Source organism: Phocoena phocoena, chromosome 5 (assembly GCF_963924675.1).
Source record: "Phocoena phocoena chromosome 5, mPhoPho1.1, whole genome shotgun sequence".
In the NCBI taxonomy this organism is placed as follows: domain Eukaryota; kingdom Metazoa; phylum Chordata; class Mammalia; order Artiodactyla; family Phocoenidae; genus Phocoena; species Phocoena phocoena.
In genome coordinates, this window is record NC_089223.1 from 46160119 (window position 1) to 46178394 (window position 18276).

General features: G+C 37.8%; 1 protein-coding gene across 1 annotated transcript in view; it reads left to right on the forward strand.

Annotated features, from left to right (window-relative positions):
* The window catches only part of CCDC158 (coiled-coil domain containing 158), a 77808-nt gene that overhangs the window by 5051 nt on the left and 54481 nt on the right, over positions 1–18276 (forward strand). Inside the window, exons 2-9 of the mRNA XM_065878100.1 lie at positions 1317–1534; positions 6719–6828; positions 6942–7269; positions 7631–7707; positions 9154–9264; positions 9892–10006; positions 15606–15725; positions 17480–17677. Of these exons, the coding sequence (XP_065734172.1) occupies positions 1317–1534; positions 6719–6828; positions 6942–7269; positions 7631–7707; positions 9154–9264; positions 9892–10006; positions 15606–15725; positions 17480–17677 (1277 nt within the window). The remainder of the gene's footprint in view (positions 1–1316; positions 1535–6718; positions 6829–6941; positions 7270–7630; positions 7708–9153; positions 9265–9891; positions 10007–15605; positions 15726–17479; positions 17678–18276) is intronic.

Consider the following 18276-nt stretch of genomic DNA (forward strand, 5'->3'; position numbering starts at 1 on the left):
TTGAGGAAGCAGTAAACAGGAAGCACATATGTCTGGAAGCACATATGCACACAGTTCTGAAATCCAGCTGGGCACAGGCTGACCACTCAGGACTAGCTGATGGATTAGGACCCAGGCCTGGGGATAAGTCTCCATGGTTCCTGGCACCATCCACTGGACTCTTGGGTCTGACTCTGAGTTCTCCTCCCTTTTGCATGAAAGGTAGCATATGTTTCCAGCTGGGTGGCTTTTTTCAGCCTGCTTGTAGAAAAGCCTCTCTCCATCTCATACTGTCTCTGTCCCTCAGTTCAAGCCAGCGGTGGTTCTTGAAAATCTTCGTGTGTCTTCTGTGACTCTTACTGGGTTTTACCTCCTTTGTCTTCCTTTTAAATGTGAATATTTCCTCGGAGTGCTCTGCTTGATCCTCTTCTCTTTTCACTCTGTACGCTGCCCCTAGATGATCCCCTTGACTCCAAGGATTCATTAGAACTCATATGCTGATGATTCCCAGAAGCTTATCTCTAAAGTAAAACACTCTGCCAGACTTCAAGTCCATGTACAGTATTTGCAAATCAACATCGTTACTTGGACGTTGCTGAAGCCGGAAACTAAAGAGAAATCTTTGATGTCTTCCTCTCTCTTACTTACCACATATATTTCTTAAATTCATGCCCTTGTTTCTGTCTCTGCTGTCTCTGCTTTAGGGCAGACCCTTGCCATGTCTTGCCTGAACTGTTGAAAGCCTCCTTCTACTTTGAGTTTCTACCTTCATTTTTATCCCCATCCAATGCATTCTCTACACTGAAGCCAGAGAGCCTTTTCAGAACACAAGTGTAGTTGTATTACCCCTATCTTCAAGTCCTTTAATGATTCCCTAGAGCTTTCACAGTGAAATCCAAATTCCTTGGCATGACCACAAGGCCCTTCGTGATATGTCCTACATTTTCATTCTCATATCTGGCCACTGCTTCCTTTCACCCATAGTATGCCGCGCTGCTTCAAGACCCCTCGCCAATAATGATGGTGTTCCCACTGCCTGGAATGCTCTTCCTCGTCTCCTGTCTTCCAGACTAGTTACTTCTTACTCATAGATGCTTCAAGACTAATTCACGTATCACTTGATCACTGTCAAGTAAAACTACCCCCTCCTCCCTAACCTGTTCCTCCTTTTTACCTTGTGCTCTTCTCTCTCAGAGACACTCTCACTTTTCTGTTGTCCCCATGAGACCTTGAGCTCCTTCAGGGTTCAATAAGGGAATCTACCTGGGATAATGTTTGCCACAAAATTATTTTATTATTAAGTTAATTCATTGGTTAATTAATTATTTAATATTTAGGTTCTTCAGGTTCATTTTTTATGTCATCTATTCGTGGATCAATAATTGAAAACACATCTTCAACTGGGACTTTGACACAAATCCCTTTTTTCCCTAAATATGAAGTGGAACTTGATTCTCGCAGAAAAGTCATTCCTTACCCTGGAAAGGAACACATTGAACGTGTTTTGGAAGAATATTCACATCAAGTCAAAGATTTGCAGAGAAGACTAAATGAAGTGAGTTACATTCTTTTCCTCCAGTATCTGATACCATTTGGGGGAGACAGTGAGGCACAGAGCTTTGGAATAGAACCCAAACTTTCTGGAAAAAAAACTTAATAATGGATTCATGGGACTTCCCTGGTGGTGCAGTAGTTAAGAATTCACCCCCCAGTGTAGGGGACATGGGTTCGATCCCTGGTCAGGGAACTAGATCCCAAATGCATACCACAACTAAGAGTTTGCATGCCACAGCTAAGGAGCTCACCGGCCGCAGCTAAGACCCAGCACAAAATCACCAAAAATAAATAAACAAAATTTAAAAAAGAAAAAATAATGGATTCATTGGTTAAACTTGTTAATTTGTCCTGTGCCTTCTGTTTCACTATTAAAAATTGGACTGATGAAAAGTCTACACACCCATTTGTCTTTTGTTAATAATAAGTCATAATGCCTTGTCTTAATGGTGTAATTTTTTTCCAGTTTTATTGAGCTATAATCAACATACAGCACTGCATAAGTTTAAGGTATACAACATAATGAATTGACTTATATATATCGTGAAATGATGACCACAATAAATCTACTTAACATTTATCATCTCATATAGATAAAAAAGAAAAAAAGAAAAAACATTTTTTTCCTAGTCATAAGAACTCTTAGGATTACTCTCTTAACAACTTTCATATATACCATACAACAGTGTTAATTGTAGTCATCATGTTGTACATTACATCCCCGGTACTTATGTTGTACCTTTTGATCACCTTCATCCAATTCCCCCTCTCCCCACATCCCTGTTTGGTAACCACAAATCTGATCTCTTTCTGTGTAAGTTTTTTTGGTATTTTGTTTTTTAGATTCCACGTGTAAGTGAGATCATATGATACTTGTGTTTCTCTGTCTGACATATTTCACTTAGCATAATGCCCTCGGTGTCCATCCATGTTGTCGTAAATGGCAGGATTTCCTCCTTTTTGTGGCTGAATAATATTCCATTGTGTGTGTGTGTATATATACACACACATACATACATACATACCTCAACTTCTTTATCCATTCGTCTGTCAGGAGACACTTAGGTTGTTTCCATGTCTTGGCTATTATAAAGCATGCTGCTATGAACATGGGGGTGCAGGTATCGCTTCGACAGAGTGTTTTCATTTCCTTTGGATATATTTCCAGAAGTGGAATTGCTGGATCATATGTTAGTTCTCTTCTTGACTTTTTGAGGATCCTCCATACTGTTTTCTGTAGTGGCTGCACCAGTTTTTTATAATCCCATCAGTAGTACACGAAGGTTCCTTTCTCTCCACATTCTCGCCAGCATTTGTTATCTCTTGCCTTTTTGATGTTAGCCATTCCAGCAGGTGTGAGGTGATATCTCATTGTAGTTTTGATTTGCATTTTCCTAGTGATTAGTGGTATTGAGCATCTTTTCATGTACCTGTTGGTCATTCGTGTATCTTCTTTGGAAAAATGTCTATTCGGATCCTTTGCCCATTTTTAGTTAGATTATTTGGATTTTTGCTATTGAGTTGTATGAGTTCTTTATATACTTTGGATGTTAACCCCTTATCAGATATAGGATGTGCAAATACCATTTTTTCCCAATCCATAGGTTGTCGTTTTCATTTTGCTAATTGTTTCTTTTGCTGTGCTCTTGGTGTAATCTTAGTGAAACTTGAATTGCTCAAAATGTTATAATTAATCACATTCATCTATAATTATAATTAGTAATTGGTTCAGGCCTGCTGTCCTGCTTTCATGATACCTGGTTTTTCTTTAAAAGCAGTTGGTAGGGGGTCGGTTTTTAGATGTATGTGTATACACGATAGCTAAGTAGTGTATAGAAGTTATTCGATGAAAATTTCAAGTGGACCTTGTGTAGAATCAAGCTGGCTTTAGTCAGCTTTACAGCTGCATGTTGGATCCTGGTAGTCTATAGCCTAGAAGTCAAACTTATACAAAGGCCTTTGTGATCGAATTTTTTTCGCTGTACATTTTGGCCTCTTCGGCTACCTGTTCCCTATATGTACCCTCCATTCTAGCGATATCACTCTTCCCTGGATGTGCCATTCTGTTCTAGACCTTCATGCCTTTGCCCAAGTCATTTCCTCTTCTCTGCCTGTCTACCTGTTAACTTCTTATTATCCATCAAGACTCAGCTCAAGCATTTCCTTCTCTGAAACCTTTCCTCTAGACACAAGTAGGTGTGTTCTCCTCTGTACACTTGTTGCTCTTCATACACACGTCTATTGTAGTATTTAGTACGTTTTATTGTATTTATTAACGGATTGTTCTACTTCATCAGAATGTGTGAGCACTTAAAAAAAACTACAAATTTATTAAGTGCTGAAAATGAGATACCATTGTATCATGTAGAGGGGATGCAAAGATGAATAAGGTAGGACTCATAAGGAGTTCATAGTCTTGAAGGGGGCCTGGCATATAAACAAGTAATGAGAATACTTTATGATAAGTGCACTAAAGAGATGGATTGATGATAGATAGATAGAAAGATAGATGAAGCACAGAGGTACCAATGAGGAAAAGAAGCAATGTCAGTGAATTTTCCAAGTCTATCCTCTGGCGGAGTATGTGACACTTGACTGGCTCCCAATAAATTAGTTAAATCAGTAAATAAATAACAGGGCTATTTGGGTACTTATAATATTTATCAGAAACCTCCTATGTAACAGATATTATGCTAGGTACTGGATATATAAAACTGGAAAAGGTGTGGTCCTTTTTATGTACACATTTACAGTCTTATAGCTGAGATATTTAAAATAGAAAATGATAGTAACAGGACATGTGTGCTACAGTAGGGGTAAACGGTGATGCTAAATCTAATCAATGCTTTACATTCCTTATCTTACTTGACTTTCCAACAACATTTGACACACATGACAATTCTCTTCCTCTTGAAGTGCTCTTTTCTCTCAGGTCTCATGGAAACACACTCTCCTGATGTTCCTCCAGCTCATTCTTTTTCAGTTTCTTATTCCAGCAAAACCCTCCATAGACAGTAATAGTGATTCCCATAGCTTCTGTTGCCATTTACATGTAAGTGGATGTTCAGTTTACATTTCTGGTCAGACCTCTTAACTGGTCTCCACACCAGTTAGTGTACCTGTGTTCCTACTGGATATTTCTACTTGAAATGTTTCTCAGGCTCCATAAACTCAACATACCTGATCTTTCCCCCAAACCTTTCTTCTAGCTGTATATGGTGCCACATTTATATTGTTGTACAGGGCAAAAACCTGATTCATTCCTGATACCTCTTCATTTTCCCTGACATCCACTTTACTACCAAGTCCATCCAGTGTACCATGTATATATTTCTCAAATATGGAAATGTTTTCATTTCCACTGTTACCATACAAAGTTCAGACTACTCTAGCCATTCACCTGGACTATTAGAAAAGAAGGTAAAGGATCTTACCTTGTATTGACTATATAAACATTGTCAACTGCAGAATTAGGTAGTAACCTACTATATTTCCTTTCCTGTGTAATGTTTGTTTTTCCTGCGGTTCCTAATTGCCTTGCTTTTTCCTTATACTGTTGATATTTACCTTTATCATATCCTCATTAAAAAATTATTATATAGGTTTTCTATCAAACCTCCTTTAACCCAGGACCCTTTAGGAGTTCTTCCGTCTAGTCTCGATGAGTTTCTTCTTAGGTCTGCTGTATAGATATTTTCTTGGGATTCCTATCACTGCTTTCCTGGTTGAATTCATGATTTCCAGGATTCACTGTTTTCTCTTTTCCTCTTTCTTGATTTATTTCTTCATTTAGTCAAAACACATCTTTAGAAACTTTTAAGAAGAAGTATATGAGACATACATTATATGAATTTTTTCATTCTGATAATGACTTAAGCTGGATAAAGCTGAAAGTTATTTTCTCTCAGTCCTTTGAAAATATTGTGTGCCCTTGCACAGACTGAGAAGATGTCTATCTGATTCTTGTTCCTTTGTAGATGATATGTTTTTACTTAATTGGGGTTCACCTTTGGAAACCTTAGGGTCTTTATCTCTGAAATTCCACCATGATGTTCTTAGGTGTGGATTTTTGTTTTTTCCTTCCCTGTGCTAGTACCAAAAGGGACTCAGTGGACCCATTTGGCCTGCAGATTTGTGCCCTTCAGCTTTGAGGAATTCAGGTTTTTTTGGTTTCTTTTTTCTTTGATAGTTTTTTTCTGTTTTCTCAATTCTCTCTTTCTGAAGCTCCTGTTAGTCAGATATTAGCTCCTAGGTTGAACCTCTAAATCTCTTACCTTTTCTTTCAAAATTTTTGTCTACTTTTTTACTTTTGGGGTGCATTTCTTGACTTCCAACATTTCTATTGCAACTTTTTAGTTTGCAACCATATTTTTAATTTCCAAGAGCTCTCTCTTCTCCTCTGATCACTTCTCTGACACAGTGTCCTGTTCTTACTTTACAGCAAAAATGTCTCTCAAATTTCTCTGCAATACAAGTTTTTGGAAGTGTTCTTCCACTGTTGCGTTATCTCTTTTTGTTTCTTTGGATCTTTTTTCCTGAGTATTTGCTCATTTGTTTAATCTTGGTCTCTTTTTTATTTTGTAATCTTCCTTCAAGTGTTCAGTGGTTTTTGGCTTTTTGTTCATACTCAAGAATGAACAGTAAAAAAACTGATGGCAGTCTCCCTGGGGGCAGAACTTGATGGCTTTACTTTGGGATAATTAGGTGGGGCATCAGCCATTGTGCTGGGAGATCTCTCAGTGCCTGATTTTGAGATCTTTGTGAATTTCTTTGTAGTAGAACACCTTGATTTTTGAATGGTAGTTGTCTGCTGCCAAGTTTTTTAAGTCAGTTGGAGGTAGAGGTTGACTTTTCTATATACACAATTTCCACCAATTCTCATGTCCTCGGGAATAGAGTTTATTTCTATCTCTGTCTTGAACCAGAGTCAGATTTGTTCTAGGAACGGTGTTTTGGTTGTAACGTGAATGGATTGAAAGAGGGCAAGGTTGAGACAGTGAGACTAAGGTATTCAAAAAACCTAGGTGAGAAATGATTAATTAGGCCCCGAACAATGGTGAAGGGGGAAGGAAGTACACATAAAAATAAATCATTGATATATAGACTTTTGGAAATTATTAGCTATAAGGAAATACGTTCCTCTAATGAAAACTAATTTGCAGGACTTTTTTTTTTTTTTCTTCAGAGCAATGAATTGCATGAGAAACAAACATTTTACTTAAGACAGTCAGTCATTGGTTTGCAAACAAAACTTCAAGAGATGCAGATGGAGAGAGATGCCATGGCTGACATCAGGTTGGGATTCGGTACCTGAAATTATCTTAAAGTTTTACTCCTTGTAGTGTAAAATCACTTGTGTGAATCTGAGTTTTATCAGTGTTATTTCTTCTCTTTCATTTATTTCCTAGACGAAGAGAGAGTCAGTCCCAGGAGGATTTAAGAAATCAGCTTCAAAATACCGTTCATGAACTTGAAGCTGCCAAATGCCTTAAGGATGATATGCTGAGAGATAGCAACACACAGATAGAGCAGCTAAGAAAGATGATGCTTAGTCATGAGGGAGTGCTTCAAGAAATTCGATCAGTCCTAGTTGACTTTGAAGAAGCCTCAGGCAAGAAAATATATGACCATGACAGCATGTCTACCATCCACTTCCGCAACATGGGCTCAGCTATTAGTAAAATCCTAAGAGAATTAGACACAGAGATTTCTTATCTTAAAGGGAGGATATTTCCAGTAAGTGGTGAGAACACTACATCAATATTGTATTAAAATGCATTAAGACAATAGTATTAGGCATATACTTTTTGAAACTCTTCAAAGTAAGCCAAGTTCTCATTTTGGGTCTCTCAAATAGCAGAAGTTACTTCCACAATGATCTTTGTTAACAATGGGAACTAACTCGACTTATCTGTATAGTTACGTGAGAGTATAGCCAATGTAAAAGATCTAATAAAATACAGCGATAGAATGTATCTGATTTTAGCATTGCTTCTGTTTGCATCTTTCTAAGGCATTCCTTTTGTTGCAAAATCTCTAAATTTTCCAAGCTTTAGATTTACCAATTCCTAAATCAGTATCTCTTTTTTATAACCAGGTAGAGGATCAGCTTGAAACACTGAAATCTGAATCACAGAACAAAATAGAACTACTACTTCAACAACATCAAAATAGGTAGGTTTCTGAGGTATAGAACAGGGGTCTCCAACCCCTGGGCCACGGACTGATAGTGGCCTGTGGCCTGTTAGGAACTGGGCTGCACAGCAGGAGGTGAGTGGTTGTGAGCGAGTGAAGCTTCATTTGTATTTACAGCCGCTCCCCGTGGCTCGCATTACCGCCTGAGCCCCGCCTCCTGTCAGATCTGCCGTGGCATTAGATTCTCATGGGAGCGCAAACCCTGCTGTGAACTACGCATGCGCATGCGAGAGATCTAGGTTGCGTGCTCCTTGTGAGAATCTAATGCCTGATGATCTGAGGTGGAGCCGAGGCGGCGATGCTAGCGCTGGGGAGCGGCTGCAGATACAGATGATCATTAGCAGAGAGGACTGACTGCACAGGGACCACAATAAATCAATTGGAAGACAAGCTCAGGGCTCCCACTGATTCTGTATTATGGTGAGTGTATAATTATTTCATTATATATTACAATGTAGTAATAATAGAAAGAAAGTGCACAATACGTGTAATGCACTTGAATCATCCTCAAGCCATTCCTCCCCCGCAGCCCCGGTCCATGGAAAAATTATCTTCCATGAAACCGGTCCCTGGTGCCAAAAAGGTTGGGGAACACTGGTGTAGAAGATCGTAGTGACACTATACCACAGGTCTATAATCTCTCATCAGCAATTCCAAACTCTATAAAGCTCTAAAGCACAGAATCTTTTTTTCATAGATTTGTGGCAAACTCACGTTAAAGAAAAAATTATTCTGACACGTGTTTAAAAAGTAGGGAAGACTTTATTGAAGACTGTTGCAACAGGAGTTTGCATTAGAGAGTGATGAGGCTCAACTCCCAATACAAGGGCAAATGGAGATTCATAGCCAAGAAGCAGGGTGAGGGGTTCAGTGGATAGACAATTACTAGGAGGAGGCATCGAGGTGAGAGGCTTCTTACTAAACTGACTTAGCGAGATTCATACTAAGCCTAGGCTTCTTACTAAGTGGGGTGGAGGCGCAGACTGCTGAGAGGAGTCTGACTAAAGTTTGGTCAAGGTTAGAGTCTTTGTCACTCATTTGTTGGGAAAACCTGAGCTAATGTAAAGCTTTTTATAGTCTCTATGAGTTACCGCGAATATTTAAAAACCTACTGTTGTGTTAGTAGTGTCTGGCTTCTAGGACACTTCCCTAGATCTCTCTGGGGGTGTCACGATACTCAGTACTGTTATTTATTACCATTGTAAAATTAAAAAAAAAAAATCTGAATCCTAAAACCCGACTGCCCCCAAAGGACTTGGATAAAGGATTCTGGATCTAATTTACATACTTGTTATAAAAAGAATAGCATATTCAAAGCTAAAACAAAATACTAAATTTGAGAGTGTTGAAAATCATTAATATTTAGCATAATTCATTGTCAGGCAACATCTGTATCAAATAACAATCACCACATTCTTTTTGTAGGATTGAGCAGTTAATCAGTGAATATGAAACTGAAAAAGCAGGACTTACTGAGAAAGCTAGCAGTGCTCGGAGCCAAGCCGATAGTATCCAAAGTCAACTGGAAATCATTCAGTATGTGTGTCCTGGTGGTTTGAAATTGATAGTCATTTATCTTCATTTTATTTTTATCAATTTTTTGTTCTAAGATCTTTTTAAAAATTACTTAGTAATTGATTCTACAGGAAAGTAAAACTTTTCTAACATTCAAAGAAACAGAAAAGATTACTTAACATGTAGATAATACTTTATAACCGTATCAGAAGTATTAGGGCAAGTATTTGGGCCTCTTGGGACGGGATGTTTTAGATATTGTCTACATTTCAACTGATAGGATAAAACAAACACACACTATATATGTGTGTGTATGTATAAATATACATAAATTATATATATATACATATAAATAACTTTATAGTTTGAGCTCCTGTGTTGAAACTTTTTATATGGACATTTTCAGTCATACACAAAGGTATAGAGAAAATTGTATAATGAACTCCTACGTATACATCACCTACCTTTAACAGTTAACATTTTTGAACTTAATCTTTTAATAAGCAGTTTTGGAAAATAAAAGACTATTGGCCTAATAATGCCATATTAAATAATTAGTGGAAGTATCTAAAAGCTAGAGAACCCTTAGGTATCACACTTATTCTTAGTCTGCTATTTGCTGTTATTCCCCCTTTAAACCCTTTTTAGAGAACAAGCAAGAAACCAAAATTCAATGTATATGCGTCAACTCAGTGACCTGGAATCTACTGTTTCTCAGCTACGTTCTGAATTAAGGGAAGCCAAAAGGATGTATGAAGACAAGGTGAGTTTAGATTTTGCTGCTCTGCTTCCAGCGACTATTATACACAGAATCAATTATATAGTTTTTAATGGTTTCTTTGAAAATGAGGAAGCAAAGCAATCATTTAAAATTAAAAGCAGTTTATCAGATGGGTGCTAAATAGCTACATGTTAAATTACGATAGAAAAACAGTTTTTAAGTTGTTTGCTCAAATTCATTCATTCTTAGAAAAGTTTCTTGCATCCTTCAAGTAAGTTTCTAAAAAGTGAATAATAAGGCCATTTTAATTACTTTTACAAGGCTTAGCCTTAGCAGGTACTTCGGTACCAGCTGGTCTCTCCGACCACTGAACGTTTTGGGGCCTAACCTCCTCTCTTACTTCAGCTCCTCCTTATTAATCATTGTGCGGCTAGCAAACTGAGTTCACTTCAAGATTAGGCCGAATCAAAAATAATTAGGAAGCTAAATCTTCACTTCTCGTCACACAGTTCCTATTAAAACTAGATATTAATATTTACTACAATATTCTGTTCTCTCCCTGTCTATAGCTAAAGACAAGCTATTCGTTATCATTATCAACCATTTTTCTGGAGCTTAGATTTTTCTTAATTTCAAGGACACAAAATAGTGTCCTGTTTTGTGAATGCCGCCTTTCATCTCCAAAATGTCCTAGTCTGGAAGATAAATTCTACGTATAATCATCCTGCCTATAAGAGAGCCTACAGTTCTAACCACTTGTAGCTAATTTCCTACTCCTTAGTTGATTGGGGAGAAATAGAGTATAAGGAAGCTGCCAGATTTTCTTTATAAAATAATCCAGTTCTACAGGGTAACAGTACAAGAAAAAAGCTCCTTATGGGAAGAAGCAATTGAATATTGCAGCACTAACTCTTCCAGATATTTTCCTGCCTTTGAGCAACCCCTCCTGTAATTACCGCTGTCACCCATTTGCTGGCCACAGGAGGGGGCTGTTTCTCCTCGGTTCTCAACTTTAAAGACCTCAGCTTTAATTCGTTGTGGCACGGCTGAAAGAAGAATGGAAAATTTAGACATGAATTTACTATAAAAGTCTAAACAATAAAGAGTAACGTGAAACTATATAATCTCAGTTATGAGATTTGGATCCTCTACAGGGACTTTCAAACATTTTTGATCACTACCCACAGCAAGAAATATAGTTTACCATATAATCTAGTACACACATACAACTGAAGCACACTTCACAAAACAATACTTACCCCTATTACTTAAGACGCTGGCTCTTTTCTGTTTTCTTCAGATACTGATTTGATGCTCACTAAGTTGACTTCATTTTTCACTGCTGGGTTGCACTGTGAATAACACTGCTCTCCAAGACCTCTTCCTTAGCTCTTGGCCTAGATTCTTGTATCAAGGTCATTTCAACAACAGCCACCTGGAAGCAGCCTTGAGGAACCTTAGACTTCTTAAAGGCTAAAACCCAAGAAACAAAAGCCCGGAGAGAAATATTTGCTCTTTACTGTTTCTCTGAGGCCTGCTCTTTGTGTTCTAGTTTCTTTTCTCAGGGTGAACTTTTCCCCTGAAGATTGATAGCGGGAATATCGATCGAACCCATTCTGGGCAGATCAAGCCTACACAAAAGGCCTTGATCTCACCCTATAGGTTATGGTAATGATTTCAGTACAGCGTGGGGTAGAAAGATGCTTTACTTTACTACTCAGGTTGAGTGGAGGTAGGCACCCTGGCCGAGCTGAGCACTGACGATCCAACCGTGAGAAAGGAAATGGGAGAGCTGCTGTACTGTAGTACAGTGCAATAACCGAGATTCATCATACTCAAACCATTTTGAAAAGACTGTTCATTGTTTATTGACAAATTAAACCCTTTGAAAAGCCACGAAGTACTAACTAAAACTCAACTCACCTGTTTGTCTTACATAATTTGAAATCGATATAGCTTTCCATTTGTAATGTTGCTTGGAAAGATGACCCCTTCCTAAGCTATCAGCCATTGCTAATCTGCACGTGGTCTGATACATAGCATCGTGCTGAGGAACTCCAAATTTGGGCATGGTAGGAAACTTTAACAAATACTGCCGTGTAAACAATACAAAAACAGTTTTGGTTTTTATAAACGTCTATCTCTTTAGCATTCTAGAAGCATAAGCATCCAGATGAATGACTGCAAACCTTTTATGAGTGTTTTGAGGTCATATAGATACAAACATAATACTAAAATCATTGTCTTACTTTGCTCTAATGTAAACAATGGATCACCAAGAATTTCGACAGTCTTAAACAGTCAACATTATTGGAAATAAGGGGGGCATATTAGTTTAATTACTTTTAATCCAGATCGTTGAGACTTATAATAAAGCATATTGAACCTAACTGAGTTGGCACCTAGGTGATGGTTAACAAGGATCTCTTAACAGTGACTCCCTTTAGTGAAGGAACACTGAGAGATGATTACCCTGCCATGTAAATATAGATTGGAATATACTCCGACCTGAAAGGCATTAATAGTACATGGCAGGGCTTCCCTGGTGGTGCAGTGGTTGAGAGTCCGCCTGCCGATGCAGGGAACACGGGTTCGTGCCCCGGTCCGGGAGGATCCCGCATGCCGCGGAGCGGCTGGGCCCGTGAGCCATGGCCGCTGAGCCTGCGCGTCCGGAGCCTGTGCTCCGCAACGGGAGAGGCCACAACAGTGAGAGGCCAGCGTACCACAAAAAACACAAAATAATAATAATAATACATGGCATAACTGAGCAAAGAAGATCAAGCAAGTTAACAAAAGTATTTCAGTTTGGGTTCATGAAAAATTCTATTGTTATGAAATGTTTTTGTTGCAATAAATCGAATATAGAATTTTTAAAGACAGATTCTTTTGTTAATTTCTTTTATTTTTCATGTACCTTGACTTTACATTGCTAAAGCCTATTAAAACTTTAAAATATATTTTATTTTCCACTGCTTCAGTGCACATTTTCGTATATACTGTCCAAATAACAATAAGGAGAAAATACTTAAAAGCTATGATTAAAAGTGAGGTTTGTGAGAAAAGAGACTTATAAGGGTATGTTGATATTATACATCAACATATTTTATGAGAGGCAGGCAGCATTACTATTTTCTCCTGAGGTCAGATTCCTTCAGAAAAAAAGTATTATTTTTAAAAAACTGATGACAGGTCTGAACAAAACTTTCCCAACTAGAATGCATAAGTTTAGAGAAAACTTGTTTAGGAGGGCAGTGTTTCTCTTCAGATCATATTGATGAAAATAGAAATTGTGTTTCAAAGAACATTTTAGACGTAGCCTTCAGACATACGAAAGTGTTTTACTGTAATGTTTTTTCTATTCTTCTCTTTCCATTTTAGGAGAACCTCCAGAATTCCCCTTTACGAAATTGGACCAGTAGAAGCTGTCACTATTGGCTCTGTAGATTTGGCTTTACTCTTAACTTTCGCTTTTTGACAACAAAAATATCTCATGATCTTGATTCTAAGTTTATTTTTCCTACTTTGAAAGCATTTGGGGCTGAATTTCATACTCAAAAAGTAAAGATTTAGTAGCACTGGCTGGAGCTATATACTCTGCGGGAAGATTCTGTGCAAACCTCTTTGCATAGTTCTGCCAATGCACCTCCATGCTCACCTGCAGCATCCCTTATTACCCCATAACTGTGTCTTTTTGAGCACAGAGAACAAAAGATACAATTTGGCACGATTGGTGATACCTAAAATCACTGTAAGATTAGAATGAGATCCCAGTACCGATTTGTCCAGTGATCCAAAACAAAAAGTAGATTCATAGATGGTGAAAGGGAAAACCAGTGCTGCTATTTAAAAAGAAAAAAAGAAAAAACCTTTACTATATCTCAGATGTCAGTATTTATTCTGGACATTTTAAAAGGCTTTTCTTTATAGTGTTTTTAACAGCTGTTTGTATCAGCTCAGCTGCTACTTCAATGGTTTTCCCTTTCACTCTCCATTTATCTTTTTGAATGATTAATTAATATAAATATTTTTACTCTAAAAAGTGAAAGGTAAAAGCAGAGCTATAGCAGTTGAGTCAGTACTGACAACTACAAAACAAGTGTTCCTGCAGGGGTCTGGAGGAACTTCTGATACTTAGAAAGTTACGAGTTGACTCTTTTTCTTTTCTTTTTATTTTTTTGGCCTCATAGATTTTAACATCAAATGGTTACCCAGGATTTCTTAAAAGGTGAAAACAGACATAAAATAGCAAGTCTTAATTGGAGCTTTTAAAGCGCATATACAAATACTTTGCTCAAAGACAGAAACGGTTTTACACCAGACTAGGAGTAGAAGATGTTTGTTTCAGTCATATGAGTAACTTTTCAAGTTGAAAATGTTCTTGTTAAATTTATAGCTCAGAATATGGTTCCTTTGACCATATTTTGTTTCCAAAGACAGGTGGAAAAGATGGAATTTCAGCTTCATTAATACTGTTCTTCTTGTGTTAAAAAGTATTAGTAGCAGAATTGAAAGGAATTTAAAAGATCATCTAGAATACTCTTTTCAAATTATTGGTGAAAAATGTATAATTTAGACTCAAATTATAGACTCAGAGAGCTTATGTGACAGAAGCTGGTTCAGAACCCAAGGTGTTTGACTCTTAGTAAGATCGCATTTCGTGTCTGATCACATTTGTCTACCCAAAGTGAAAGATTATGGGTTTTTTCCTAACTATTCCTACTGTCTTTACTAAGTGTGCTGAGTTAGTCTTTCCCAATAATAAAAGAGCTGAAGAGGTTATATCAACTGATACTATTCATTCATTTATCTTGGGAAGCTACTTGTGCCACAGAGGGTGAATTGTTGTAGGGCTTTTTTCTGTGTATGCCCCCAAAGGAGCACAAGAGTGAAAGTACTTCTTTATAGGATTATGAGAATCTATGAGCACATTTCAGTCGGTCACCTCATGTTTTATTTTATCTCATTCCTGTGAAATACTTTTTTTATATATAACATGCAGTCAAATACAGAGTCAGTTTTAAAATATATCCAATGTATATATTAAAATTTATATTCCAGTCCCTATAGGCTGTAATACTACTCTGTTGAATTGGAAACTGTTTGATAGTCCTGTATTAGTATTTTCTTAAGTCATGTATGTATGTATGTAGATAAAGATATATATATATATATATATATACACACACACAGATAACTTCTAAGTGTTCATACTTACCACTTATCAAAGAGATAGTTGCATATATGTGTTTATATATAATGTGCTTAATAAGTGTGTGCTAAATTAATACATGAAGGTCTTAAATGAACTTAGTCCAGTTTAAAATAGTCATTAAGAAAAAGTTAGTCTTGCTCATATGTTCTTTAAGAAGGTTTAATCACAGTTGCGTCCAAACCAATCAGTCAGTTTTATCCTTGACAGTAGATTTGACAGTACCAAGTATTTCATTTTGGTCAGTTTGTCTGGCTAAATTCTACATAGATCTTAAATTTAGAAAACTTTGCAAAATACATCACAATAAACTTTATTTTTGCCCCCCAAATAATACCACTGCCCCAACATAATACCATTTGTTTTCCAAAGACTATATTTATTTTATATTACTCATTGACGTAGTCAGACTGATTTGTGCTTTCCTTTTAGATAGAAGAGCTGGAGAAGCAGTTAGTTCTTGCAAACTCAGAACTAATGGAAGCACGGACGGAACGTGATCAGTTCAGTCAGGAATCTGGAAATCTGGACGATCAACTTCAAAAGCTCTTGGCAAGTTGATGCTCTGAAATATGAATGAGATTAATTCTGGGAAACTTTTACCACAGTAGTTCACAAAACTAGTTTTATTTGTAAAATTACAAATTTTACCACATAGTTGTACATTTATACACAACACAATATCCTAGACACTACTCAAGTTTTACATATAAAATATAGTATTCTATAATTTAAGCAGAACTGTTAGGGCTTAAAAGTTAGGTGAAGCCAATCTTCAAACACCCGTAGTCTTTCAGTTAGGTACTGTGTTCTGCTAAATTGAAATCACGTTGAGTGTTCATTTCAAAGCCGAACAACATCCGAAACTCATACAAATTATGTGTAAAGAAAATTTAAATGCAAGTTCAGGTAAAAAAATTTTTTTTAGAAGGAAAGAAGAGAGGATTCTGAGAGTAGTGAACCAGATTCTGCCCTCTGTTTAGGGATACGACAGGCTGAGAAGTTTAGGAAAGAAGATATTAGTACCCCTTCGTGTGATATTTATTAGAGGTCCTATAGAATAGGGTTCTTTTCTCCCCACCCAACCTTATTCCGGGCTACAGCGCCCTCTGCTGGTAGAGGACAGGCCGACAGGGGGCTTGAAGAGCATGCCGTAAAGGGAGAGCTGGCAAGTGGGAGAGAAGCTCTAAACCTTGGGATGATCCTCACTTCTCTCCCTCCTGTTGCGTGTATCCCAGTGTCCTCATATCTAATTTGAAAATCTTGGAGGTTAAATGTCTGAACCGTCCTCATAACCATCCCCTCCTTTTCATTCTTGCTGCCACTACCGATTCGTCCAAGCCCCTCATTATACCTGCAGTGTGGCAGCATCTCCTCACTCGGTTCCTAAATCTAGTTTCTTCCCTCTTCCGTCCAGCCTGTATTCATCTTTCTAAACTATAGCTCTGATTGTGTCTCTCTTCCACTCAGAAATTACTCTCCCCATAAAGTCAGACTCCCTGCCTTTCAATTATTATGTGGCCCCAGCTTATCTTTCCAGTGTCTTCTCTCCACATACACCCAGTGTTCCAAGCAAACCCCATGTGCGTCTTTCTAGTCCCTTCTTCCTAATCTCTGCATCTCCAAGCTGTTCGCAAGGTCCAACTTAGATGCCGTCTTGAAGCATTTGATCTCCTTTTCGATCATTTCTCTCTGCTGTTCATTAGCTCTGTCTCTTCAGTGAAAAGCCACTTCCAGTTATTTGTCCATTTATCTCTCTCTGGGTGAAAAGTTCTCTGAATATCTGTGTGTCTTTTTTTTCTCTTTCTCCGACTATGGAGTTTTTGCCAACAGTAAACACTCACTATATGTTTCTTGAGTAACTGAAGAGGGAGGTATTCTATTCACAACCCAATTGCCCCTCCAATCCCAATACCAGACACTATTCTGCTATTTCTGAAGCAGTCAACCAAATTACTGTTGCTTTTCCTTCAAGCTTTTCTTTATTACAGGAGTACACTTGATGTGAAGCATAATGCCTTTGTTAGAAAATTCAAAACTTAGCAGGATGATTTGTAGTTTCCTCTTCATTATATACTATTTGGGGTCTAGTCCCTTGAGGTGTAATGCTAGAAATTACAAGTAAACAAAATGTTATTTTTCTAGGAAATATTTTTCTTTATCAAGCCATTAAAAGGGAATCAGATTCCAAAGTCAAAGGCTTCTCAAATCACATAGCAACTCCAAAAATGATGTAAGGAAGGAAAATAAGAATTTTACTTTAATTATTTAATACTAGGGAAAAAACTTATCTTCGTTTCTTGTAGGCTGATCTGCATAAACGAGAGAAGGAGCTGAGTCTCGAGAAGGAACAGAGTAAGCGTCTGTGGGACCGGGACACAGGCAACAGCATCACCATCGACCACCTGCGGCGGGAGCTGGACAACAGGAACATGGAGGTGCAGCGCCTGGAGGCCCTCCTCAAGGCCATGAAGAGCGAGTGTCAGGGCCAGGTGGAACGGCAGGTCAGGCGGGGCTGGGCGGCTCCTCCTCGGTCTCCCCCAAAGTAGAGTTGTGGATTCTGTGAGCAACTTATAAAAACCTGTTGTTTACGTCTATATTTTTGACGACTTGTTAAATTTAAAATGTTAAGCTTTATCTCGTTTTTGTCCATTGTTGTGTAATGAAACTCCCATCCAATTTTCCTTTTCATTTCCACCTAGAAATTTGTAACCTAGTAATTGCTTATTTCAGAAAAGCATCAAACCATAGGGAGATCTGAGGAACAGCAGGGTTGAAGGTTTCAAACAGATTTTGTTTTTGTTTTTGTTTTTCCCCCGGAATTAAGGGGCAGGTTGGAGGGAAATAGAAAGGGCAGTTTGTCTTCAATCCTACCACACTCTCCACTATTGCCAGTGTTATCCTAACTTAACTTGGTGTGGAAAACATCCTCAGGGGAAACTTGCCAAGCTCCTCCCAACGCTAGAAAACCACTCTAGAGGAGGAACATTATTATTCAGTTAAGGCCTCTCCACCTTGGTCTAATTAACACATGTCAGTCTATGGTCTCTATGAGGTTCTGACAGCAGAACAATTTGAGACACGGTCAGATTCATGATTTCAC